Source organism: Chiloscyllium punctatum, chromosome 3, assembly GCF_047496795.1.
Source record: "Chiloscyllium punctatum isolate Juve2018m chromosome 3, sChiPun1.3, whole genome shotgun sequence".
NCBI classification, from domain to species: domain Eukaryota; kingdom Metazoa; phylum Chordata; class Chondrichthyes; order Orectolobiformes; family Hemiscylliidae; genus Chiloscyllium; species Chiloscyllium punctatum.
Window position 1 is genome coordinate 50,232,055 of NC_092741.1, and position 23,496 is coordinate 50,255,550.

Consider the following 23,496-nt stretch of genomic DNA (forward strand, 5'->3'; position numbering starts at 1 on the left):
AACAGTAAAGGATTGTCTTAAAAAGAACTTTACCTCCATAACATATATTTTTGAAACAAAATAAAAGGAGACGGAACTACCCACCATGAATCAGTTATTATAGGCACATTAGTGAGCCAGTGAAATAATCAGCTTCTGTTCAGAATCATTACATCCTTAAAACATCTTCAATATGGATTTCATTCATGTATGTATATTACAATTTAAGTATATAAATGCTTACTTCTGCACACTTACAAATGGCAACTTTCAAAATGTGGGCTTAGGTTACACCCATCATTTGGGAACTTAATGATCTCCTTGCTCTCCTCCATTCTGTAAAAGCTACTGTATCCTTTTACTTTCTTGAGCTGCATTGCCTGCCTATTTCATTAATTACAAATTAAAAAGCAAACTTCGATTTGTGTTCAATATGGCAGCAATTACTCATCAAAAAATTTTGTTTCACCAGTTGAAAACTTTTGAAGATTTCACTATTTTGAGATTTGTTTTTCTCTTTGCATCATATTATTATGGTGCCATAAAATGTCAACAATAAAGAACATGACTGTTAAATGCAGATTAGCCAGTCTTTCTGAGTCTTTTTTAACAGTGCGGTGGAGGGCCAGGGATATAGTACAAAAGAATATTAGGTCTGTGATTGGACCTGCAAGAGCATCAATCAAAATCCTAAAAAGTTTCAAACTTCCAGACCAAATGTGATAACGTATTATCATTGTTCACAACTTATTAATCATTATTCTTGTAAAATTATGGCTGCACCCAATTGGACTGCAAAGTCAAAGAGAAGATAACTGCAAAGAATAGATATACATCACCACAAATGTTAAATGATACAATAATTCTATTTAATGTCATCAGGTGTAAAACAGAAGGGTCTGTTAAAAGAATATTCTTTGTCAAGGATTTGTTACCATGGGAAATGATGAGGAAGAACATAAGTTGGAGGAGGACCATATTTTATTTTCAGTTTGTGAAAACTTTTGACAACAGAATTACAACTGTAGCCAAAGCAACACACTTGGAGCTTGTCCAGGTGTAACACCCACAAATAGTGCCTATCTGAATGACAAGGAATAGATCATTTTCAGCTTATAAGTTTTGGTGTACTGTTTTGTTTATCAAGCTGAGAGATGTCAATGGCAGAGAATGTAATTGTTCTTTCATTGTTGGAACAATAAGCCATGAGATGCAACATAAAACTCTTTCTTTATTTGTGTCTTGACAGTAAAGAACACGCTCCTCTGTGCACAAGGTGGAACAAATTTGATAACATATTACACATGATGTGTCAGATAATTCACTGGAGTGTGTTTAGGATACAGTGGAACTTCTGGTTGCTGCAATGCAAACATCCTGGTCCAAGCTATCTTCTAGGGTCACAGGTATTTATGCACCTGGGTTGGTACCCATCTTACAGTGTGACAAATACATCTACATGATATGTTATTACAGTACCTTGATTCTTACTCATTGCCAAAGAAAAATGTAGAGTTCAAGTCAGAGGTAGATAAGTTCTTGTTTAGTGAGGGGATCAAGGATAATGGGGAGAAGACAAGAGAGTAGGATTTAGAAACATATTAACCATGATCAAATGGCAGAGCAGACTTGATGGGCCAAATGGCCTAATTCTGCTCCCATATCTTATGGTCTTATATATTTGAATTAGCAAGACTCTGACTTATAAATTGTTTTTAAAATCAGCACAGAATTTATGGCAGAAAAGAATGAACCGTTCAGCAAAATGGATCTATGATGATGTTTTGTGCCACACATCTTGTTCCCTTACTCCATCTCAGTAAGTTAATTTTCTTGCCGAAGTTAACTGCAGTTGGGATATCCATTAAATCCATTGTACTTTCCACAAAGTATTTACCAAAAATTTGTCAATCAGGCCTCAAACCTAACAAATGCTTCATCTTATCCCTCTCTTTCTCTCTCCCTCTCTCTCTCTCTTAGCATTGGTACAAGCTTCACACCTACATCTCACAAGTTGCACACGTACTATTAAACATAATAACTACACCAGATGGATGGATTGCTTGACACTTTCTGACACGATTTCTTCTCTCTTGCAAGGCGATGATGTGTAACCTGAAGCAGCAGGAGCTAACTGGAACAGAAGAGGCATACCTTCACATTCTGTTCCCCGTGGAGGAGATAGTGCTTGTCATTCTTCGAATGCAATTGTTAAGGTCAAAGCCCAGCAGAAAGATTAAAAGCAATGAAGGTGACAATATCATCAGATCCTATTCTATTTCTCATGTTCTGACTTCCCATCATCCCTTCAGATTTACAAGTTTGTTTCAGCACGCCCCTTGTATTTGCACCTCAGTTCTCTACACCAAAATCTTACTCTTGTGCCTTTCCTCTTTCAAGTCCCAAGAAATGCAACTTGGCAGGCAATGAAGTAACAATAAAAAGACAGATCAATTGTTTTCACACTTAAAGTCCCAGCTCAGACACTGATACTTCATGTCACTCAAGAGGTGAGATCTACAAGGGTGGTGTACTGGACCTGAGTGGCTGGACCGAGGGGCAAGGAGAGTGCAATTGCCTGATTGATGGAATCTTACCCATGTTCTGCTGCACAGGGCACCTGCTCAAACTTGTTTCAACAAAGCAGGCTACACAACAACATTACTGAATGCACATGACAAAATGTTTCATGCATTGGGAAGTCTGTCAACAAACTGGCAGTCCATGTCAACGACTGTGGAAGAGAACAGTACAGAGCTATTGTCAAATCATGGAGCCCATCTTTAAGGGGTGCAAGTAGTGGTGAACTCCATCAGCAGCTTTATGATCCACCCATGATGCAGAATTTGACGGGCAATGTCACAGTTTCCATTGCCGTAGAAGTAGCTGGCCTTCACAATGTCCCTGTGCTGCTGTGGAAACTCAACATTTTGTCACACAAACTCAGACTGACACCATTGGGGTGAAAAAGAGCTTGCTGGGTGTCAGAGTTGTACAGCAATCTATTCTCCAGCAGACTACTGGGATTGCTTCAGGCACCAACATGGGCCAAGAGTCTGCTGGGCCTTTTCATAAAGTTGACATTCATCCTTCTGCTCTTCCAATGCCCTTGCTATTGCTTATCAGTCAACCAGCCCACACAGCTGCCTTCTGGGTCTGCAGTAGCTTCAGGTTATTCTCCATTTACAGCTTCCTCCATTATATGCCACCAGCCTTCTGTCAGCCAAGCTACAGTGAGTAGGAGCACTTGGAAAGGCAACTTCCCATGGAAGATAGAGCCTAAGAGAATGCACAAAGCTGATCATTTGACTTTTGTACACAGTGTGGGATGTCCCTGCATTTATATATTTGGTTCTGAACATTTATTTTTCATGGCTTTTGTTTTTGCCTTGAGGTGATGTGGACATGGCAATAATCAGGGACAGAGAAATTAAGGTGTGGAACTGCTGATGAACTGGTGAATTGCAATTCATGCTACTGCTATTATAGTTTGCAGATGAGTTCATCATGGCCAGTTTGGATCTGTTTAGATTATTTTCCTCCATCTCGTGCTTCTGCTCCTCACCAGCTTACTGGCATTAAGGGTTGTCCATCATGATTAAGAGTCATGCAGTATATATCAGATTACCATGAATCTGAAACCCATTCTGCTGACAGCTTGGCTTTCATTGTATGGATGCAGTGCATATGGCATGGGTTGTATCTGGAGTCATCAGCCACGTAGTCAGTAGATAACCATCTCAGTCAGTAGCCACCCTTTAGTTTGCTACAAAGGTTTAAATGCAAATGCTCCAATCGACTGTCACAATATTAAAACATCGTGAAAGATGTTTGGATATTGGGCATTGGCTTGGATAATTCACTGCTGGTAATCACACGTCATTATACTGTGAGAAAGGAATCTCTTTCATTCAGGAGAATGGCATACGGCAGAAGGTATAGTAAGCAAATATCAAATCGACATATGGCACATAGGAATGATCTGTAAGCAGCCAGTGGCATCCTGCTCTTTGAGGATATGGAGCTAAGCTATGTAGTTGTGAGGTATTGTTAATTCCTGCAGCACAAAGAGCTAAATGCATAAACATTCACAACCCTAGCTAATTTTGCAGTCTGAGTTGTCGTTGCACCAGCAGTCAGTACATGCTTATGGTAGTGTAGGCATCTTATGTTGTTCTTTGATCAGGATGAGTTAGAAAAAAGTTCAATGAATGCCATGAATAGCTCCAGCCTTTTGCTGAATGCCTCTCCTCTTCCCTTTTCTAGTAGCCTGTCCTGCTCTGTGGCACCTGTTTATTCTCCCATTTATGTATTCCAAGGGGAATGTGCATTAATGTATCCATGTTTCTGAGTGACAGTTTTGTGCAGAAAACATCAGGTCTAAATCCTTCAGCACCTGTCAAACACACTACCTGCAGTATACAGCAACTTTAAGGAACCCGAGAAAGTGTAAGGACTTGTAGAATTATAACAACACAGAGAAAATCAGCCAGTAACTAATGCATAAGTAATTGACACTACCTTTAAATAGCATTGTCAAATGGTCCTTGCATCCACGCTTGTCAATGTGAGGCTAAGAGAGAGCATTAGCTGAAGTGTTGAGTTCCAACGTTTCGCTGCTGGTGACAATCCAACATTGTGCATTGATTGCCCTCGTTATATGCCTGATTTGCAACCTTGCTGTGTACATTCATGTTAATGCCCACACCAATATGACAACGGGAGTGATTTGCTGCACAAGTGCGCAAGCATAGCATAGATTCCAATTTATATGCTGAAGCTCAGAGCACCCAAATTAGGGCTGCTAATGAGCCCAGTATGTTTAGAATATGTTTGTTGCACCTACTGTACTGAGGAACCGTCAAACTCAAAGTTTGCAGAATCGCCTTTACTGCAATAATGTGGCATTTCCATTTCTCATCAGCCATTTTCATGACATCTCTAAGTCATACGGCCAACTTAATGCAATCATTACTGAAATGTTAATGCTGGAAAACAATGAGTTGGGCGCTAAGATATTTGCTGCATTTGATTCAAGATCCTTTCAGACATTGGATAAGTATGTGAGAAAGCTCCTTGATCTAAGCCCTGTGTTGGAGCCGACTTCTGTCTTCAAGGATCAAAGGACAGTGCTGGAATTTACAGTACACCCAGCTCCTTCTTCAAAGCCGGTGTGCATTTATGAAACAGAAATGACATTTTCAGCTTCAGCAGAGTATTCTCAGAGTAGCTAAAAGTCATGTGATATAGAAGGAAACAAGTTATGTGGGGAATTGAATCGCATGAACAAGACAGTAGATAGTTCACCTAACGTAGCTGAGTGCTCTCCTCATTTTTACTTTGAACCACTGATTTGTCTTTCAAGTGCCATTGGTCAAAGTCTCACATTCCTGATTCTTTATAAATGCATTTTTTCATCGATATTCATTCCCAAAATTAACCAGAACTATGGTAATCAATATTATATTTGTGTGATTTTGTACATAACACATTAGTTGATGTTGTGCAGCATTTTCCATGGGGAGTTATCACATGTGATAATGGACCAGAACAGGCTAACCTCGTTGAGTTGCTGCTTTAGAGACTTACATTCTGTCTTCATTTTAATGTAACCTTTGATTTAATAAATATAATATATGTATATATAAAATATATATACTCTGAGAAGTTTGTAAGTGTTTCACTGTGATATATGCAGAGGACTGGAAGGCGCAAAGGTAACGTGCTATAATGCCACCGGTTGTGCACACATCACAATAGAGTGCTAATAAATCTGAAAATGCAAATCAAGGACTACAAAATGAGTTGGGCAGAATAAGGGGCAAACTTTTGACTTTTTGTTGCTCGCTAAAAGTCTCTCAGGCAAACTGAAATTCAAACATGTGTTACGCGATCTTTCAACTATCAACTTAAATAGTCAAATATGTCTTGTAATGTTAAGCAAAGACCTCTTCACTAGATTTGTACAGTTGTAGAATTAACTCTAATATGTGAGCAGGTGAAGATCTATAACGTTCTGCAAATAAATGAGAAAAGGGGTGGATATATTCCAAGAATGGTGACAAAATGGCTGATCACAATGTAGAGAGTTATCTAGAATTCTTGGTAGATTCAACAGTCAACATGTTCAATCAATACAAAGGAGAAAGCAACAAAGCAATACAATGCTGATCTGTATTAACAAAACAGTAGCACACATGTCAGAGAAAGTCAGGATCGATCTGTACAATAAGCTAGTCAGACTACAACTTGAGTCTTGTTTTCAGTTCTGGTCATTGAGATTCAGTGATATTCAAGCAGTGGAGACAGTTCAGGAAAAAGCCATGAGCCTGAGCATCAAAGGACGAGGACTGGGCTTGATGAAAAAACTAAGAAATGTGGATTTTTTTTTACCTCAAAAGGAGAAGGAACTTCATAAATGACATGAGACAGTAACCAGTGTGGAAAGGGTCGACCGTAAGAGATCATAATAAGGACAGTATAAATCATACAGGTTCAAATCATTAAAAAGTAAATTTAGGACTGGCAACTGGCAGTTCTCTTTCACTCTGACAGTGATTAAACAATGGAAGAAACATCCCAAATAGGATATCAAATGGCAAAAACAAATAGTATAAATTGAAAGTAGCCAATACCAGAATAGGAAAGGGAGGAATATATAGTGTCTTACTGAATGCAAGAACCAAAAAAAGGGAAATTGGGCATCTTTGTCGAGATATCTCTTGCGATTTTTGGATTATAGACTTTGCACTGACCAATATTTTTGCTGACAGTTCTCATTTCAATAACACAGCAAAGGCAATTACATTTACATTATATTGTTCAGGTACCCTTAATCATGAGCATGGTAGGGTGGGGGAGAAGATAATTGTTTGCACGGCATTATACCCTTTAATTCCTTTATTGTGAGTTTTTCTTTAAAATTGCCAAATAATACCATCTGAGAAGCAAATATCAGATTTAATTCCATTGGGACCCAAACAAATTTGGGTAAAACACTGACCTAAATGTGGTGTGAAATATTTAAATGGAAAGGTCTCTATCCATTTTTTGAAGATTGTGCATTAATTTCAGACGATACTCAGTATGCACTTCATTTATTATCACAATATATGGCCAAGACTCTGTGCCTTTTATTACACACAATAGTTCATCACTGTATGCTATCAGCCTAATGGAAACTCATTGAGATTTAGTGCCCGTGTGTTCATTTTCTGATAAAAATTATTACAAAAATTCCATACAAAAACTATTTTCATATAAATCTTGCATTTCCACAAATAAACATGAACATCTTGAAAAACTGCTTACAAGGAGTTGTAGCAGTTGTGACTTGAGATTTAGTGCATTCTACAAAAGAGTCTCCTGCAACATTACATGGGATCACGTCAGTGAAAATCCTATATCCATAATTAATCAGGCGGAACCACACGAGTTGAAAGGCCAGGCGTCAAATCAGTTCAGCTGGATGTGGGAGCAGGTGGGCGAAGCAACTTGAAAGGACCAAATCTTGAGACCCAGATGGGGGGAGCTGAAGGGAACACACTCTTCTGTTACCACAATGAAGTACACAAACTTAAAGGACTTTAGGCTGTTTGTTATACCCTACGTCACTCAGATTTTGGAAAACAACTTCGCAATCCATTGCTTAGAAAATGTAATTGTTTAACGTTCTTTCATTTGGTGAGGGTTCAAAGCAGTCTGATCCATTGTAAAAAAAAGCTAAATTGACGGAAAACAATTATTGCCTTGTGTTCCTTTCTGGTGGTGATACAAATACATGAAATATCTCATCAGAGTTTCACCATTTCTTTCCAAAGCCTCTTAGTTCTCTTTCTTCTTTAACCTCAATTATTTTGAACAGCCTCTATTACAGTAACTGCACAAGTTTGGACAATCCTCAGTATCATTTCCACCTTGTATAACTGTAGCTATAACTCAACACAGTTTTCCCTTTGTTGTCCCGTGTTTCTTATCCTTTATTATCACCATTCATTTCCGATATGGGAAAAGAAGAGGGAGGGGGGATAAGAGGGATGAAGGGGAAAAGTCTTTACTGCATTTAATTACTTTATTTGCAAGTTTTGGTCCTTGACAATGTTTCGGGATCTGACTTTGACCACCCTGTTTTCATAAGGTAGGTAATTTTTTTTTCGACACAGCATCATGAGGTAACTCGCTTGTTCGGCACGGTTTTGCATATTTCCACTGGAAACACTCTTGCAGGTCATTGGGAACAAAGATTACTGTTTGTGCTCGGTGTGGATTTTCTACACTTTATGCCATTGTTTCTTTGCCAGGCAATCTCCTGTCGTTGAACGTATGCATGTTGATAACTTCTTCAGTTTTCACTATGACTGGTGCCTGAGGCCTGTGTTTCAGACGCCGTTGACACTTGAGAGACAACCTGAGCTCCTCAACCATGGCACTACAGAAGGACCTCTGTGGGGAAAATTAAAGACTGAAAATGAGATCAAACAGCAATGCCTTGAAGCGACAGTGAAATCACATGTTAGTTTAGATTTCTCTGTCCTAACATCAGACAAGCTTGTCAATGATTGAAAGTAAAGCATTTAGCTTGCTACTTGCCTTTAAATAAAAATGACAAGAGTGCTTTCAAGAATAATGTGCTCTGCTTAAATTGTTAGCAACTACACAAATGTTATATTTACTGCATTCATAGTTATCAATCAAATATTTCATCTACTTTGTATGTATACAGTATTAATAAATGATAATCATAATACTGTATGTCAAATAGCTTGCACTGGAAGGAATCTAACTGTTGCCCTACCCTACCACTGCGTAACCACCCTCCAGCACAAATTGTAAACTAGCAAAAATAGGGGAAGAGATTTATTCTGTGCAACACTGCTTCTGACATTGTGGTTTTATTGAGGAATATCACGCAGCCTGTGGTGATACCTGCAGCTGGGGAATTTGAGGTGACTCTCCCTGATACACTCAACCTTTTCTTCACCTTCCAGTTTCTAGGCTAGAATACAATGTTTGCTTGTTAAAATTACAACAAGTGAAATGAAGGCTACACATCTGAAAGAAATTGACTATTAATATTTTCATCATCAAGGGCTAAATGTTTGGGGTTCCCAGAGGTGGAGAAAGGTCACAGTGCTAGCCAGTATGTCAAGTTATAGGATGTCATTGCTGGCATCATTGCTGGTGTGTCTTACAATTATGTACTCCACAACCACCTGATGAAGGAGCAGCGCTATGAAAGCTAGTGCTTCCAACTAAACCTGTTGGACTATAACCTGGTGTTGTGTGATGTTTAACAGTCCAACACCAGCACCTCCAAATTGTTGCTGGCATCAGCTGTTTTGTCAGAGACCTGTTCAGTCCCCCCTAAGAGAGTCACCAAAGTCCACAAGACAAGTTAGGATCATCAAGAGTCTTGACAAGAAAAGTTTAGGAGGTGAGCCAGAATTTACAAGTTGGCCTCGAGTTTCTTAACATAACAAGGGCAGATTAACAGCCTGGAAGTGAGCATGCAGTGTCAGGGTGAAGTACAGGTTGGATCTTGGAGGGTCTACAAGTCCTCACAATCTACTTGCATGGGGTACAGCCAAAGGCTACCCTGGGAAGGAACTCATTGAATCATAGAATCCCTACTATGTAGATAGACACCATTCAGCCCATTGGGTTTGCACCAACCCTCCGAAGAGTATTCCACCCAGAACCAGATGCCCCCATCCCCCTCCACTATCTTATCCTCATTTACCATGGCTGATCCACCCAACCTGAACATCTCTGGACACTATGGGACAATTCAGTATGGCCAATCCACCTCACCTATACATCTTTAGACTGTGAGAGGAAACTGGAGCACCTAGAGGAGACTCACACAGACTCTGGGAAAACATGCAAACTCCACACAGTGACCCAAGACTGGTTACAAACCAAGGTCCCTGGTGCTGTGAGTCACCACTGAGCCATCACGTTGCCTTTAACTCACCTGCCACATTGCTGGCTCGACAGCTTTTTCTGATTTTATTTTATTAAACGTTTTAAAAGGTGATTCAAAGGACACCCGTTATTGAAAGTTCTTTCCAGTTACTGATTTGTACTACAACCAGATGCTCACTGAAGCTGGAAATCCTCCATTTGGCCTTCCAGCCCTGAGAGCTTGTATGTTTCCCTTATGGGCTTCTATCTCAGTGCCAAATAAGGGTCAAGACAACTTGGAAATTTCAAACGTCATCAATTTCCTTGGAAGCAGTTTCCTGACTTCTGCATCAAAACCTCAAGCCTTCAGTTTAATCCATGGTTAAATTCTGAAAACTAAAGCAGTCATGTGATAAAATAAATCTCCCTAATTGCACGAGGACCAATACACATATGTTATTTCATGCCGTTGCTCATTGGTTTTTCTTTTCCATTTGGATTCTGCCGTTGCTAGCCCTGTTAATAATTGTAAAACAGTTAATGCAGACATCCTTTAACCTGGAGTAAATGTTTCAGTGAGTGTTCGAACATTAACTATTAAATCAATCTCTGTTTTCATCTTTTAATGACTGCACAGATATTGGCTGAACGGCTCATCCCTGAAGCTTCTTTTCTTATCATTAAGTGACACCTTCTGCCACTGCTTCAGGGTATTCAAGTGATGAATCGTGAAGAAGCCACCAATCCAGCAATTTACCCTCAGAAGCAAAATTAGTTGGACATAAAAAGTGGACACGTGACCAGGTGTAATTTTGACGTGACACAATTAAACAGAATCAAGGTGCTAAAATGACAAAAAAAAAAGTAGAAGGGCAATAAACTGGAATAGTTTGGTTTAAAAATTGTTCAAACTATACATCAATATTCTACTGTTTTAGCCACAGCTCTCATTAAACAGCGAAAATAGCATGAGACCAAGAAAAATCCACAGTTGCACATTGAAGCTAATTAGCAGGTTTGACAGTAAACAACTTAGATGTTTAGATTTATTAATTGCAGCTCAAATGAATAAATTAAACTTTTCTATGGGAAATTATACATTTTATTTTAAAATTTGTAACGTATGTGATGACAACAAACTTGAATCACTTGCTCATTCTATCATCAACAGTAAAGAGGGAATTGTCTACCTCAGTTTTAATATACTTGCGACAGCATACCACCAAAGAAATGGCAAGCCATCACTTTTTGGTCTAATATTGGCAGAGTAATCATTGCATATCTGCAGAAATAAGCAGTGTTTAATTAAGAAAGAAAAATCAAGAGATGCACAGCAGAGACAAAGCATTATGGCTAATTAAAAGCACAGCAGATTATAGCATGAATCAAAACTGCTATAAATGACAAACATGGATTCAGCTATTTAAGCCTATTATCTGACAAAAACTGTGTTAGTGGCAACACGGTTATGAATTGAGATATGGATTCAATGATTGCTATTCTAATGCACTTCCCTTCTGCTGTGTTATCTGCTTTAATGAAACACAGTCATTTTGCTTGTCTTTGATGTTTTCTTACTGCACTGAAATACACTGAACTGCCAATAACTACTTAAAACAATTACATTTATTGAATTGAACACCACATACAATGGGTAAACAATGAAAATATCAAAGATATTCCATTTTTTGCAGCTTGAAGTTCAGAATGCTGTTCAGAGATAAAACAATATTTACAGCATTACTGACTGGATTATTCATGTCGTGCTTGAGTTTATGCCCATGTTTGTCTAACACAATAAATATCTTATATCAAATACCACTGCATCTATGGATACATGGAGTAATAATTCCTATACACTTTAAAACAAATAAATATTTATTTCATTTTATATAAACAAGCTTGAACAAAGCTAGCAACCATTAATTAAAATGCACAGATTCTTTTCACAAAATTCAAATTCTGAGTTTAAATGATTTTGCTGTCACAAAGCACACACTCAAAATTTAAGCCATTTTCTTATCAGGAAATCGAGACATTTATATATATATATTATTCAATAAGATTTCATTCTAGTGAAAAATCAATGGGACTGCACTATATAATCTCCAGTAACTTACAGATGCACTGGAAAAGTCTTTTACCTTCTCAAGCTGCGCATTTTTTTTCGACTTGTACAGAAATTCACCCACTGCCACAAAGATGGACAGTACCAGGCCTGCAGCCAGCACGATAAAGATGCCACCAATGTTCTGGACTCCTAAAGCACTGGCTTCTTTGCTCTCTTCCTCAGGACAGCCATTACCCCTCCACCATTTCTCTTTCATCATGTGCAGTTTCCCCTCCTCCTGCAGTTGGAGAATTGCGATAGTGATCTTTTCCCTGTACGGAGAACCTGAAGATGAACCAATACGGTAAAGCAATATTAATAGTCTTTTCTCCTTTTTACTTGCAACACTCCTTACAGCCAAATCACTTTGCACTTCCAGTTTTTAAAAAGGTGTGCAGTCAAAACCATTCCAGTCATTGTTCATTTGCTGGCAGTGCTTCCATGGTGGCAGTGAGGTAGTACAGAAATCTATGGGGACACGCACTGGCAAACAGAGGTCAGCCAAATGGGTTGGAAACAGTACACCAGCAGTGCCCTGGAGTCTCCGAGATACTGCTGAGAACAACATGGCTGAACAATGACGATGGCATGAAAAATGATTTTGTTTTCTTCTGTAATTTTCTTTGAACTTATTAGCTTATTAATTCCAGGGGTGCAAGAAAGGCCAATTGACCAGGTGAACTTGGAGGTGGGAAGATCTCTGATGAAAACCTGAGGAATTATGTCTGGCCTAAATATTTCAACTGACCTCCTTACTAATGGTAGCACTTGCTAGGCCACATCACTGCCAGCAGAACCTGGGGAGAGAGGTCTAGACATGAGTTAAGCCCTTGTTAAGTATTAATAAGGGAGCTTAATATCTGTTTTAGTTGCTCATGTTAAAGGTTGCTCAGATGTTCTTGGGGTACAGGGTACTCCCTACAAACACATTTTCTAGCTAAAAACCAGACTCAATAATGACCAATAACCTAATGCGGAATTTTCTGAGTTTAAGTAGCTGTGCATCTATTCAATCAGAAAACAATGATATATATATATTTCAATAAAAATTATTTATTGTATATAATTCTTCTGTGTTCAATTGAGATTTAACAGTGCAAAGGTTACAATGTACAGTGTTAAAGGCTGATAGCAAAAGGATGTTTTGCTACTTAAATTAAGATTTTGAATTGCTTTGGAGCATTTGCACTTTGAGATCCCTTTGTTCTTCTCCCCTCACATGGACTTGCATCACCCAAGTAGCAAGTGATTTTATTAATCTCCCCACCTAAATATACCATCTCATAGTATGGCCGAAAAAAGACTGGCAAATAATTGTTGCAATATCTTCCTCAGTATTGATGATTCTCCCAGTTTGACATCATTCACAAATTAGAAATTGTATTCCCAAGTCCAAAGTGTGGATGTAAATTGTCACCAGCAGCAGACTGATTCCTGTTGAACACACTTCCCAGCACTCTGATTAACTAACTTATCTTCCCAGTCTATGCTTTCTGTCTTGCAGCCAGCTGACAGTCCCACTTTGCCACTTGTCTCCTATCTCCAGATTCTGTGACCTTATTCATTACTCTGTTATGGAACACTTTATCGATTACTTCTTTGAAAATCAAAATAAACTACATCCACTGCATAATCATTGTCTACCTTCTGTTTGTTACTTTCTCAAAAAAATTCAATTAGGTTGGCTAAGTGACAATTGCCATTTTAAAATTCAATACAGACTATTCATTATTACATTTTTGTTCATTTTAGATGCTATTCTATCCTCTCCAGTTAAGATTCCATTTCTTTTCCTATCACTGATGATAAGCTGACTGGCTTAGAAATCCTTTGACATGCTCAGTTTTCTTCTTAAGTTCAGGAACTACTTGCTATCTCTAGTAATACACTTTTTCTAATAAATTATAAAGTATGAGTAGCAGCCTCTTCCTTTTTTTTTCAATATTCTACTAAAAGACATTAATGTAATCTATTTCAACCAGGGGCCTTATCCTCTTGGAGTTGTTTATTTTATCCAATACATTTTTTTAAGGCCATTTATCTTACTACTCATCTCACCCCTTAATGATCCATGTATCTCGTCTGTCACCCTTTCACGACCAATGTGTTTATTCCTTAATAGCTTTATTCCCATCATAACCTTATTTCTTTTCCACTTTCAAAGCAGTTCCTGGGTGAGGGGACAAAACCAGCAGCTTCAAGATTTTCTCTTCTTTGTAGCATGTATTATGGAGCCAGTATGTTCCTGGAATTCTGTTCCAGCTAGGGAATGGAGGTTGAAAAACCAACTGGAAAGATGAACACGAGGAACAGCTGGCCAAGTGAGTTTTAAGTGAGTTTGGTCCAATAGCAGACAGGCACACAAGAGACGTGCTGTCATCAGCTTTCATCACTGAAAATTGTTTCATTATATGTTCAGCGTTTCATTCAAAAATTCTCTTCCCAAATCATCTTTGACAATGATCAACAGAATTATTCATATTTTAAAGGTTAAACAATGATTTGAAAATTATGTTTTTTCTAGGCTAAATTACATATTTGTAACATTCATTCCTAGAAACCTTAAATATAAGATGCATAAATCTACCCAATTGATTAAATTCAGTAATTCCTTGATACACGGTTGTAGCTGTTTTAACTGATAGATGCTAACATATGAATTAGAAACAGGAGTAGGTCAACATTCACTGAGATCATGGCTGATCTGATTGTGGCCTTAATTCTACATTCCAACCTGCCCACATTGACTCACTTGTTCATCAAGAATCTCTGCATTTAAAATATTCAATGACTCTGCTATATATTTCTCTGAGAAGTATGTTCTAAACTCCCAAAGAACACCGGAACACCATAAAAACATTTGGTCCTTCAAGGCTGCTTTATTTTTATTCATTCACAGGATGAGGACATCACTGGCTAGGCCAGCAATTATTGCCCATTCTTAAATCCATAATTGCCCAGAGGGCGATTAAGAGTCAACTACGGGTCTGGAGTCACAGAACTAGAGATCATAGGTTTAAGGTGTGAGGGGAAAGATTTAAAAGGGAACTAAAGGGCAACTCTTTCTTGAAAAAAGTGGTACATGTATGGAATGAGCTGCCAGAGGCTGGAGGCTGGTACAATGATAACATTTAAAAGGCATCCAGATGGGTACATGAATAGGAAGGGTTTAGCAGGATATGGGCCAAGTGCTGGTAAAATGGGGCTAGATTAATTTAGGGTATGTGATCAGCATGGACAAGCTGGACTGAAGGGTCTGTTTCTGTGCTGAACATAGCTATGACTCATAGGATCTAGTAGGCCAAACCAGGTAAGGATGGCAGTTTCTTTCCCTGAAGGGCATTAGTGAATCAGATGCTTCTTTCCAACAATTGACAATGTATTCATGGTCAACATTAGACCCTTGTTTCCAGAATTTTTAAAATTGAATTCAAATTCCACTTGCCAAGACAGAATTTGAACATAGGTCTCCAGAACATTATTTAGGATTCTGAATTAACAGTCCACAGATAATACAATTAGGCCATTTTCTCCTGTTATGCTCCACTACTCAATAAGAACATGGCTGATCTGGTTGTGATCTAGCTCCTCTTCTCACTGCCTGTACCCAAAAACAATTCACTCCTTATCAAAAATCAGTCTAACTCAGCATGAATACAGTTAAAGACCCTGCCTCACTCCCTTCTGGTAAAGAGAATTTCACACACTAATAAGAACTAGGAGCAAGAGTAGGTTGCCTTAAGCCTGCTTCACCACTTTATACAATTATAGCTGATCTCATCTCTGCCTCAACTACACATCTCTGTCTACTCTCCATAACTCTTCAACCCATTGTTAAGTACAAAAATGTCTATTTCCTCCTTACATTTACTCAACGTCTTGGCATACACCACAATCTGGGGTCAAAAATTCCACAGATTCGCCACCCTTTGAGAGAAGCAATTCCTCCTCAACTCTGTTTTAAATTTACAATCCCTTATCCTAAAACTATGACCTCTCATTTTAGATTGCCTTACAAGAATAAACATCCTTTCTACATCTACTTGTCAAGCTCCTTTAGCACCTTACATATCTCAGTTAGATCTCTCTCATTCTTCTACATGCAGAGACTCTAGGTGTAAATTGCTCAACCTCTCTTCTTAAGATGATGCATCATCCCTGGAATCAATTTAGTGAATCGCCTGATTCTGATGATGCTCTGAAAGGAAATAAAATCGCCTTTTCTGACCTAAAGTGAGACTTCTCATTCTCAAACAATGTCCTCCAGTTTTAGTCTCTCCTAACAGAGGAAACATTTTCCCAGTATCTAACCTGACAGCTCCCCAAAATCATATATACTTCATTAATGTCATTTCTCATTCATCTAAAGTCCAATGAATATAGAGAAGAAAGTGAGGACTGCAGATACTGGAGATTAGAGTCATGAAGTGTGGCATTGTAAAACACAGCAGATCAGGAAGCATCAAGGAGCAGGAGAGTCAACATTTCAGGCATAAACCCTTCATCAGGAATGTTGATAAAGGACTTATGCCTGAAACATCGACTCTCCTGCTCTTCGAATATTGCCTGACCTGCTGTGCTTTTCCAGCGTCATACTTTATGACTCCAATAAATATATAGCTCACTTGTTTCACTTTCTACATAAGATATGAATTTTGTCTCCAGAATGAATCAAGTGAAAGTTCTCTGAAGTGCTTCTAAAGCAATTACATATTTTTCAAATATGGAGACCAAAACTGTGTTAAGTATTTTATATATGTCTCACCAAGGCCCTGTACAATTGAAATAAAACTTCACTTCCTATCTTCTATTCCTCCCGTATTAACCAATGATGTTCCATTTGCCTTCCTAATCTCTTGCTGTAACTGTATATGATTCACATACATAGAATACTCAAATCCTTCCCTACTACTGAGTTTTGCAATCCCTCTCAATTTAGATAGTACATCAGTTTTCTATTTTTTTCTGCAAAAATTGATGAGTTCGTACTTTTCATGCTAGATTCTATCTGCCACATTTTTTCTCGGTCACCTAATGTCCATCTACCTACTCTTGACAACTTATTTACCTATCATCGGCAAATTTATTAAACATGCATTCAGTATCCCTATCCAAATCAATAATGTAAATTGTAAATAGTTGAGAAGCCAGCACTGATCGCTGTAGCACTCCACTAGTTACAGCTTGCCAATCCAAAAAAAACCCAGTATCCTTACACTGTGCTTCCTATAAGTTAATCAATAACTTGCAATTATGAAACAGCATCTGGTTACTTGGTTTATTTGCATATTGAGCTCCTTAATAGGTACATCACTCCAAATGTAATACCACAGCACTATCTGTGTTATTATTATACACCATGAACACTTGCTTTGATTAGTGACCACTCATATGGCACCTTGTCAAATGCATTCTGGAAATCTAAGTGCAGTGCATTCACAGGTTCCCTCCATCCACGTTGCTTATTACTATCTCAAGAAGTTCAATTTTGCTCATCAAGCATGTTTCCCTTGAACAAAACCCTGTTTCCTCTGCCTTGTTCATTGAGATGTTACATTCACTTAAATAGATGAGTCTAGCATCCTCCCTATGATAAATATTAAACTAAGTGGCCTGTAGTTTGCTGCCTTGTATTTCCCTCTCTACCATTACATCCCCCACCCTCCCTACCCCCACCATCCTCCCTCCCAAAACACATTCACTATTTTCTAATCCGATGGGTCCTTTAGAAACTTGTAATCAATCTATTAGTTCAGCAGCTATTTCTTTCGGACCCTCAGATGAACTTCAGCTGGGTTTCTGGACTTGTTAATTTTCAGTTCTAATAATTGTCTCATTACTTTTTCCCTGGTGAATGAAATTATTCCGGTTCCTCCATTCCTTTCATCTCCAATTCATAGTGATTTTGGAGTGTATTGTGCTTCCTCTACCATGAAGACAGACCAAAAATATCTGTTCAATTCATCTGCAAATTTCCCATGACTGATTTCCTAGACTTGTGGCTTTAAAGGACCAGCCCTCATTTTATTTACTCTTGTTTTCTTTTTAAATACTTATAGAAGCTTCCACTACCTGTTTTAATTTTTCAAGCTAGCACTCTCATGTATGATAATTTCCTTCTCCTTATTAAAAAAGTTCCTTTAGATAGTCACAGTATGGTGCTACTGGGACAAGTTCATGATGCAGTGCCTTCTTGGCCAACATTTTAAGTTTCCAGGTAAGTGCTTATTTCCATCCCTCAAAGGAAGGCAGTGCTGAAGTGGTATATTCAAAAGCCCAGGCTCATGTTGTGGAGACAGAGGCTTGAATCTCACCAGAGTAAATGGTAAATTTGATCTTCAATAAAGATAGAAATCAAAAGGCTGTCAATTGGAGGTCACATAGTCTCTGTCAAATGATAATAAAACCCCATAAGGTTCACTAATATCACTTAGGGAATTAAGTCTGGCCTATATTTGATGCCAAACCTACATCAATATGGTTGACCCATAACTGCCATCTGAAATGACTAAGGAAGCCATTCAGTTCAATCTCCACATCCCAAGTATGAATGAAAAAACATCTTCAGTCATTCTGTGATGTTCTTTATACCATATTCTGTCCAATCTTCTGATCTATTACTCAGCTTTGTTGAATTATCTGCTTTTTCTTTCAGTTTAATACAACTTTTAACTTCCTTGGTTATCCACAGATGGTATGTCCCTCTATTGACATCTTTCTCTCTCATGGTACTGTACCATTTCTAAGTATTCTGAAATATCCCCTCAAGCATCTGACATTGCTTTTTTAATGACCTATTTCATAATGGAATTTCCCAGTTCACTGAAGCTAGTTCTGTCTTCCTGCCCTTATCATTGCATTTGTGTAAGTTCAAAAAGTTTAAAAGGAATGGAGGAACCTGAAAGAATTTCATTCCACAGGGAAGAAATAATGAAGAATTATTAGGACTGAAAGTTGACAAGTAAAAAAGTCCTGATGAAGTTCATCCGAGGGTCTTAAAAAGAAACACTAGCCTTACTAGTACAGATTGTGCATGACATGCTAGAGAGAACTTGCGTTTATAGAAAGCCTTTCATGATCTTGGGACTAAAATGCTTTCAAGCAAAGAACTGCATTAAAATGCAGTCATTGTAATATTGGAAATACACCAGTGAACTTCTGTAAAGCAAGGACCATAAACAGAAATGTGATAATGGACAGATAATCTGTTTTAAGGGATAAACATTGTCCAGGGCAAACTGTAATTATCATTTGACTTTTAAAAAGTAATTGCATGATCTAACATTGTAAAAACCTTTCTCTCTCAGCATGTCATGAGAAAGCTGGTAGAAATGTACCTATTCTATGTTGCTATCGTGTTACCATCATGCTTTCCCCGACAAGCAATTATAATTTGCTGAATTTTAAGAAAGAAAATTCATTGAAAAAGCAGCTCCTTCATCAAAAAAAAAATCAGCTCATAAACAAGATGCCAAATCAATTTAAATCTGTGATTTTGGCTGCTTCCAGAAATTAACCCACTCAAAGAAAATCCAAAATTGACTGTTAGTGTCACAATTTTACACAATTAATGTAGTTAGTCAGTACAAAGTTGGGAGGGGGCAGGGAGTGAAATTATCTTCATACAAAGTTACTTTGTTGAGAGTCTCTAAAAATCAATCCTTTGCAATTCTATAGCTTAAGTGCTAAAGTGGTTGGAACATTGTAGTTCCAGGAGACACATCCCCAGGGTTGTGAGTCTATTTCCACTGTTGGGTAAATTATATCAGTTTCATTTCATGTCAGTTGGGATGAAAAATGAAACTACGATCTATTACAGTTACAACTTTTATTCATACAGGTTCCTAAACATGTTGAAACAACCCAAGAGCATGTTTTGGAAGATCTATCAAACTAAATTTCTCATGAGCCACGAAAGGAGATGACCAAAAGCTTGGATAAAGAGATAGATCTTCAGGACTCCTGAAGAGGAGGATAGAAAGGCAGAACATTTAGGGAGACAGTTCCAGTCATCAACGCATTGGCAATATGGCCACCAAAGGTGAGCAATTAAAATCAACGTCAAGAGGTCAGAATTGGAAGTGTGCAGATATTACCAAAGATCGAAGGGCTGGAAGAATATTCCAGAGAGAGGGAGGGATGTGGATTAGCAGGATTTGACAAAAAGGATACAAACATTGAAATCAATATGTCACTAAACTGGGAGCAAGTATAGGACAACTAGCACATGGATAATGGATGAGCTGTCAGTGTAGAGACTGAAGGAGGAAATCAGTGAATATATCTCAGTAACAAAATTGTTATGGTACTTGTTTGGGCACTGGAGAATGAGGAATTTAAATGAGAGTCAAAAGGGGAGGAATTAAGATGAGATGCTCAGCTGAACAATTGAAAAGTGCTGTTAATGGCAGCTTAAAGACATGAGAAACTCAGCTTTGCTCTTTCCTCTTTGCTGATGGAGTTTATATGAACACATCCACTAATAAAATATGCATAGAACAGGGACAGAAATCATTTTCTAAATCCAGATACATGAGAAACAACAAAACCTTTAGCAATTTAATACTGAGTCTGAAAATAGAAATATTCCTACTGAGATAAGAAGGCCTACTTTTACAAACTGATTTTACTGGGGCTGAAACATGCACATTGGTATTATTGTTCCTTTCGAAAATCAATTGAAATTTAAATTTTATGCTGTTAAATTAATTCTGTTTTTGAATCATTGGACTGAATAAAATTTATATTGCCTTTTTAAAAAACACATTATTAAGTAGACATTTGTTTCTCCAGCTGAAGGTTAGCTGTTACCATGCAACCATTAACAACAGAAAAAACCATCTCTGTTCCACTAGCACTGATTATAGGCCCTGCCACACATATTGGTTATTTTAGTCTAATTATAGTTCGTCATGTTTTCACATTTTGAATTTTCACTGTACTCTGGTAAACAAAATGCTTTTACTGTCTTAACAGGGCAACCAATGTGAAAGCGTGTGAAATGATTTTCTAACTTATTTCTTTTCTAAACGTTCAGCAAAATGGAAAACCACTGTCTAGAAATTATTATCATTTGCAAGAATAAAAAATGAGCACTGAATGTAAATATGCCAACGCTCTAACCATTATTTCAACATAGAGATTAACTTATTTATCTGAAATGGGTTGACACCCCTGATAATAAAGAATTACATTTACATTATTTTATTGTCACAGCTTTGCATACACCAGCTCCTACTAGTTTACAAACTCCATCTTGAAGATTGATTTACCTGGTCTGAGCCAAGCCAGTTGCCTAGCTACAATATTAGTATAGCATCTGCTGATGTTAAAGAATCATTTCCAAATTGCTATACTCAGACTGTTACATTATTACACATTCGTCAGGGTTGTCATATGGGTATATCCTAGATTCTAACTTCATCTGAAAGTGCAAAATTCCTTTTAATGCATTTTTGTGGAAAAAGAATGTCCGTGCAAAGTACTTCGAACCAAGATTGGGGGGTGCCAGTGTTGGACTGGGGTGTACAAAGTTAAAAATCAAACAACACCAGGTTATAGTCCAACAGGTTTATTTGGAAGCACTAGCTTTGGAGCGCTGCTCCTTCATCAAGTGGTTGTGATGACCTGATGACCCACCTGATGAAGGACCAGTGCTCCAAAAGCTAGTGCTTCCAAATAAATCTTTTGGACTACAACCTGGTGTAGTGTGATTTTTAACTTAGTTTGAACCAGCAAGGCGCAATGTAAGCTTCAGGAATGGCACCTCACATTTCAGCAAGGCACTTGCAGACTTCTGGACTAAACACAGAGTTTGACAACTTCATGATTGCATTTTTTTCATTTGTTGCAGTTTTACTGTTTCAGTTAGCTGTGCAGTGGTTTTATAGGCCCATCCTTTGATTATTTGTTTGTCCCAAAACCATGCTTTCTAACCTTGAAAGACTAACTTTTCAGTCAGTCAATCTCTCCTGCCTTCCACCCTTTCGCAGACTTTACATTTGTCCTTATTGCAGCACTGACTGTTCAGAATCTATTGCATCTCTAACTTTCCCCAATTCTGATCGAAGCTCACAAACATGAAATGCTTACAACTGCCTAATCTACTGGTGTTTTGTTTTCCAGCATTTTATGGTTGCATTTCAAAGTAAATTATCTTCTTTTCACAGATATCAATTTTTGCTTTAAAATTACGATGAACTTGAGAAATGGCATCGTTGTGTTGCACATAAGCTTTCAGTAGAAGCCTGTAACAATGATCAGAAGCCAATTCCCATCTTCCAAGCTCTGAACGGTAAAATCACAATATCTCCACAACTCTTCCAAAAGATGTTGCTTTACTCTGATTACACTAAATATGGGATGGGGCTATGCCTGTTCATGGTGTCATTTTGTGCTCTGATGGTGTGGCACAAGTTTGGAGGTCTAACAAATTGTTGTTCTCCTCAAAGTACAAGGTCATGTTAAAATAATTCCTGATGTTGAGAAATAATGATATGCAGGAGATGAAGCAGATTGATCAAGTGTTGAAACTGGAATGTGAATTTGTTTCAATGGGCAGCCACATCATGGAGTGAAATAATCAGGCTAAATCAGAAGAAGTGTGATGAACCTAACCTCCCCGAAAATCATTGTCAAGCATCTGTGAAAATAAATTGTCTTGTATTTAGAGTACAGAGGGTAGTTTTGGAGGGGTGTTTTTCTGACTGGAGAACTGTGACCAGTGGTGTTCCACATGGATCAGTGCTGGGAACCTCTGTTCTTTGTAATATATATGTATATAAATGATTTGGATGAAAAGGTAAGTGGTCTGCTTAGTAAGTTTGCAGATGACATGAAAGTTGGTGGAGTTGTGGATAGTGAGGAAAGTTGTCAAAGGATACAGCAGGAAAAAGAAAATTGGCAAGTTGGGTGGAGAAATAACAGATGAAGTTTAATCAGGAAAAGTGCAAGGTGATGTAATTTGGGAGGTCAAACGCAAGAGGAAAGTGTACAGTAAATGTCAAGATACTTTGGAGCATTGTTATAAAGTCCATAGCTTGCTGAAATGGCAACACGTGTGGATAAAGTAGTTGCCTTCATTGTTCAGGGCATTAAGCATAAAGGTTGGCAAATCATGTTGCAGCTATAGAAAACAGTAGTTAGGTGACATTTTTGGAGTACTATGTGCAGTTCTGGTCACGACACAACGGGAAGGATGTGGAGGCTTTGGAGAGGGTGTAAAAGAGATCTACCAGGTATTCCCTGGATTGAAGTGTATTAACTCTAGTGAGAAGTTGGACAAATTTGAATTGCTTACACTAGAGTGTCGGACGTTGAGGGACCACCTGACAGAAGTATATAAAATTATAAGAGACGTGGATAGTTGGAGTTTATTTTCCAGAGTGGAAATACTAAATACTATGGAGGGCTAGTTTTAAAGTGAGAGGGGAAAAATTTAAAGAAGATGTGCTAGAGTAGATAGGATAGTAACATTTAAGAGCATTTAGAAAGACACATAAATA

The 23,496-nt window shown here is 38.0% G+C and overlaps 1 protein-coding gene across 6 annotated transcripts in view; it reads right to left on the bottom strand.

Moving 5' to 3' along the window:
* Nucleotides 1-7,060: 7,060 nt before the first annotated feature.
* Nucleotides 7,061-23,496, bottom strand: part of LOC140458462 (glutamate receptor ionotropic, kainate 2) — a 445,566-nt gene continuing 429,130 nt past the window's right edge. For all 6 annotated transcript variants that reach the window (XM_072553089.1, XM_072553097.1, XM_072553104.1 and 3 more), the window contains exons 16-17: nucleotides 12,027-12,277; nucleotides 7,061-8,421 (exon numbers count right to left, since the gene is read on the bottom strand). In XM_072553089.1, coding sequence (XP_072409190.1) covers nucleotides 8,257-8,421; nucleotides 12,027-12,277 — 416 coding nt within the window. In that variant the 3' untranslated portion in view covers nucleotides 7,061-8,256. The remainder of the gene's footprint in view (nucleotides 8,422-12,026; nucleotides 12,278-23,496) is intronic.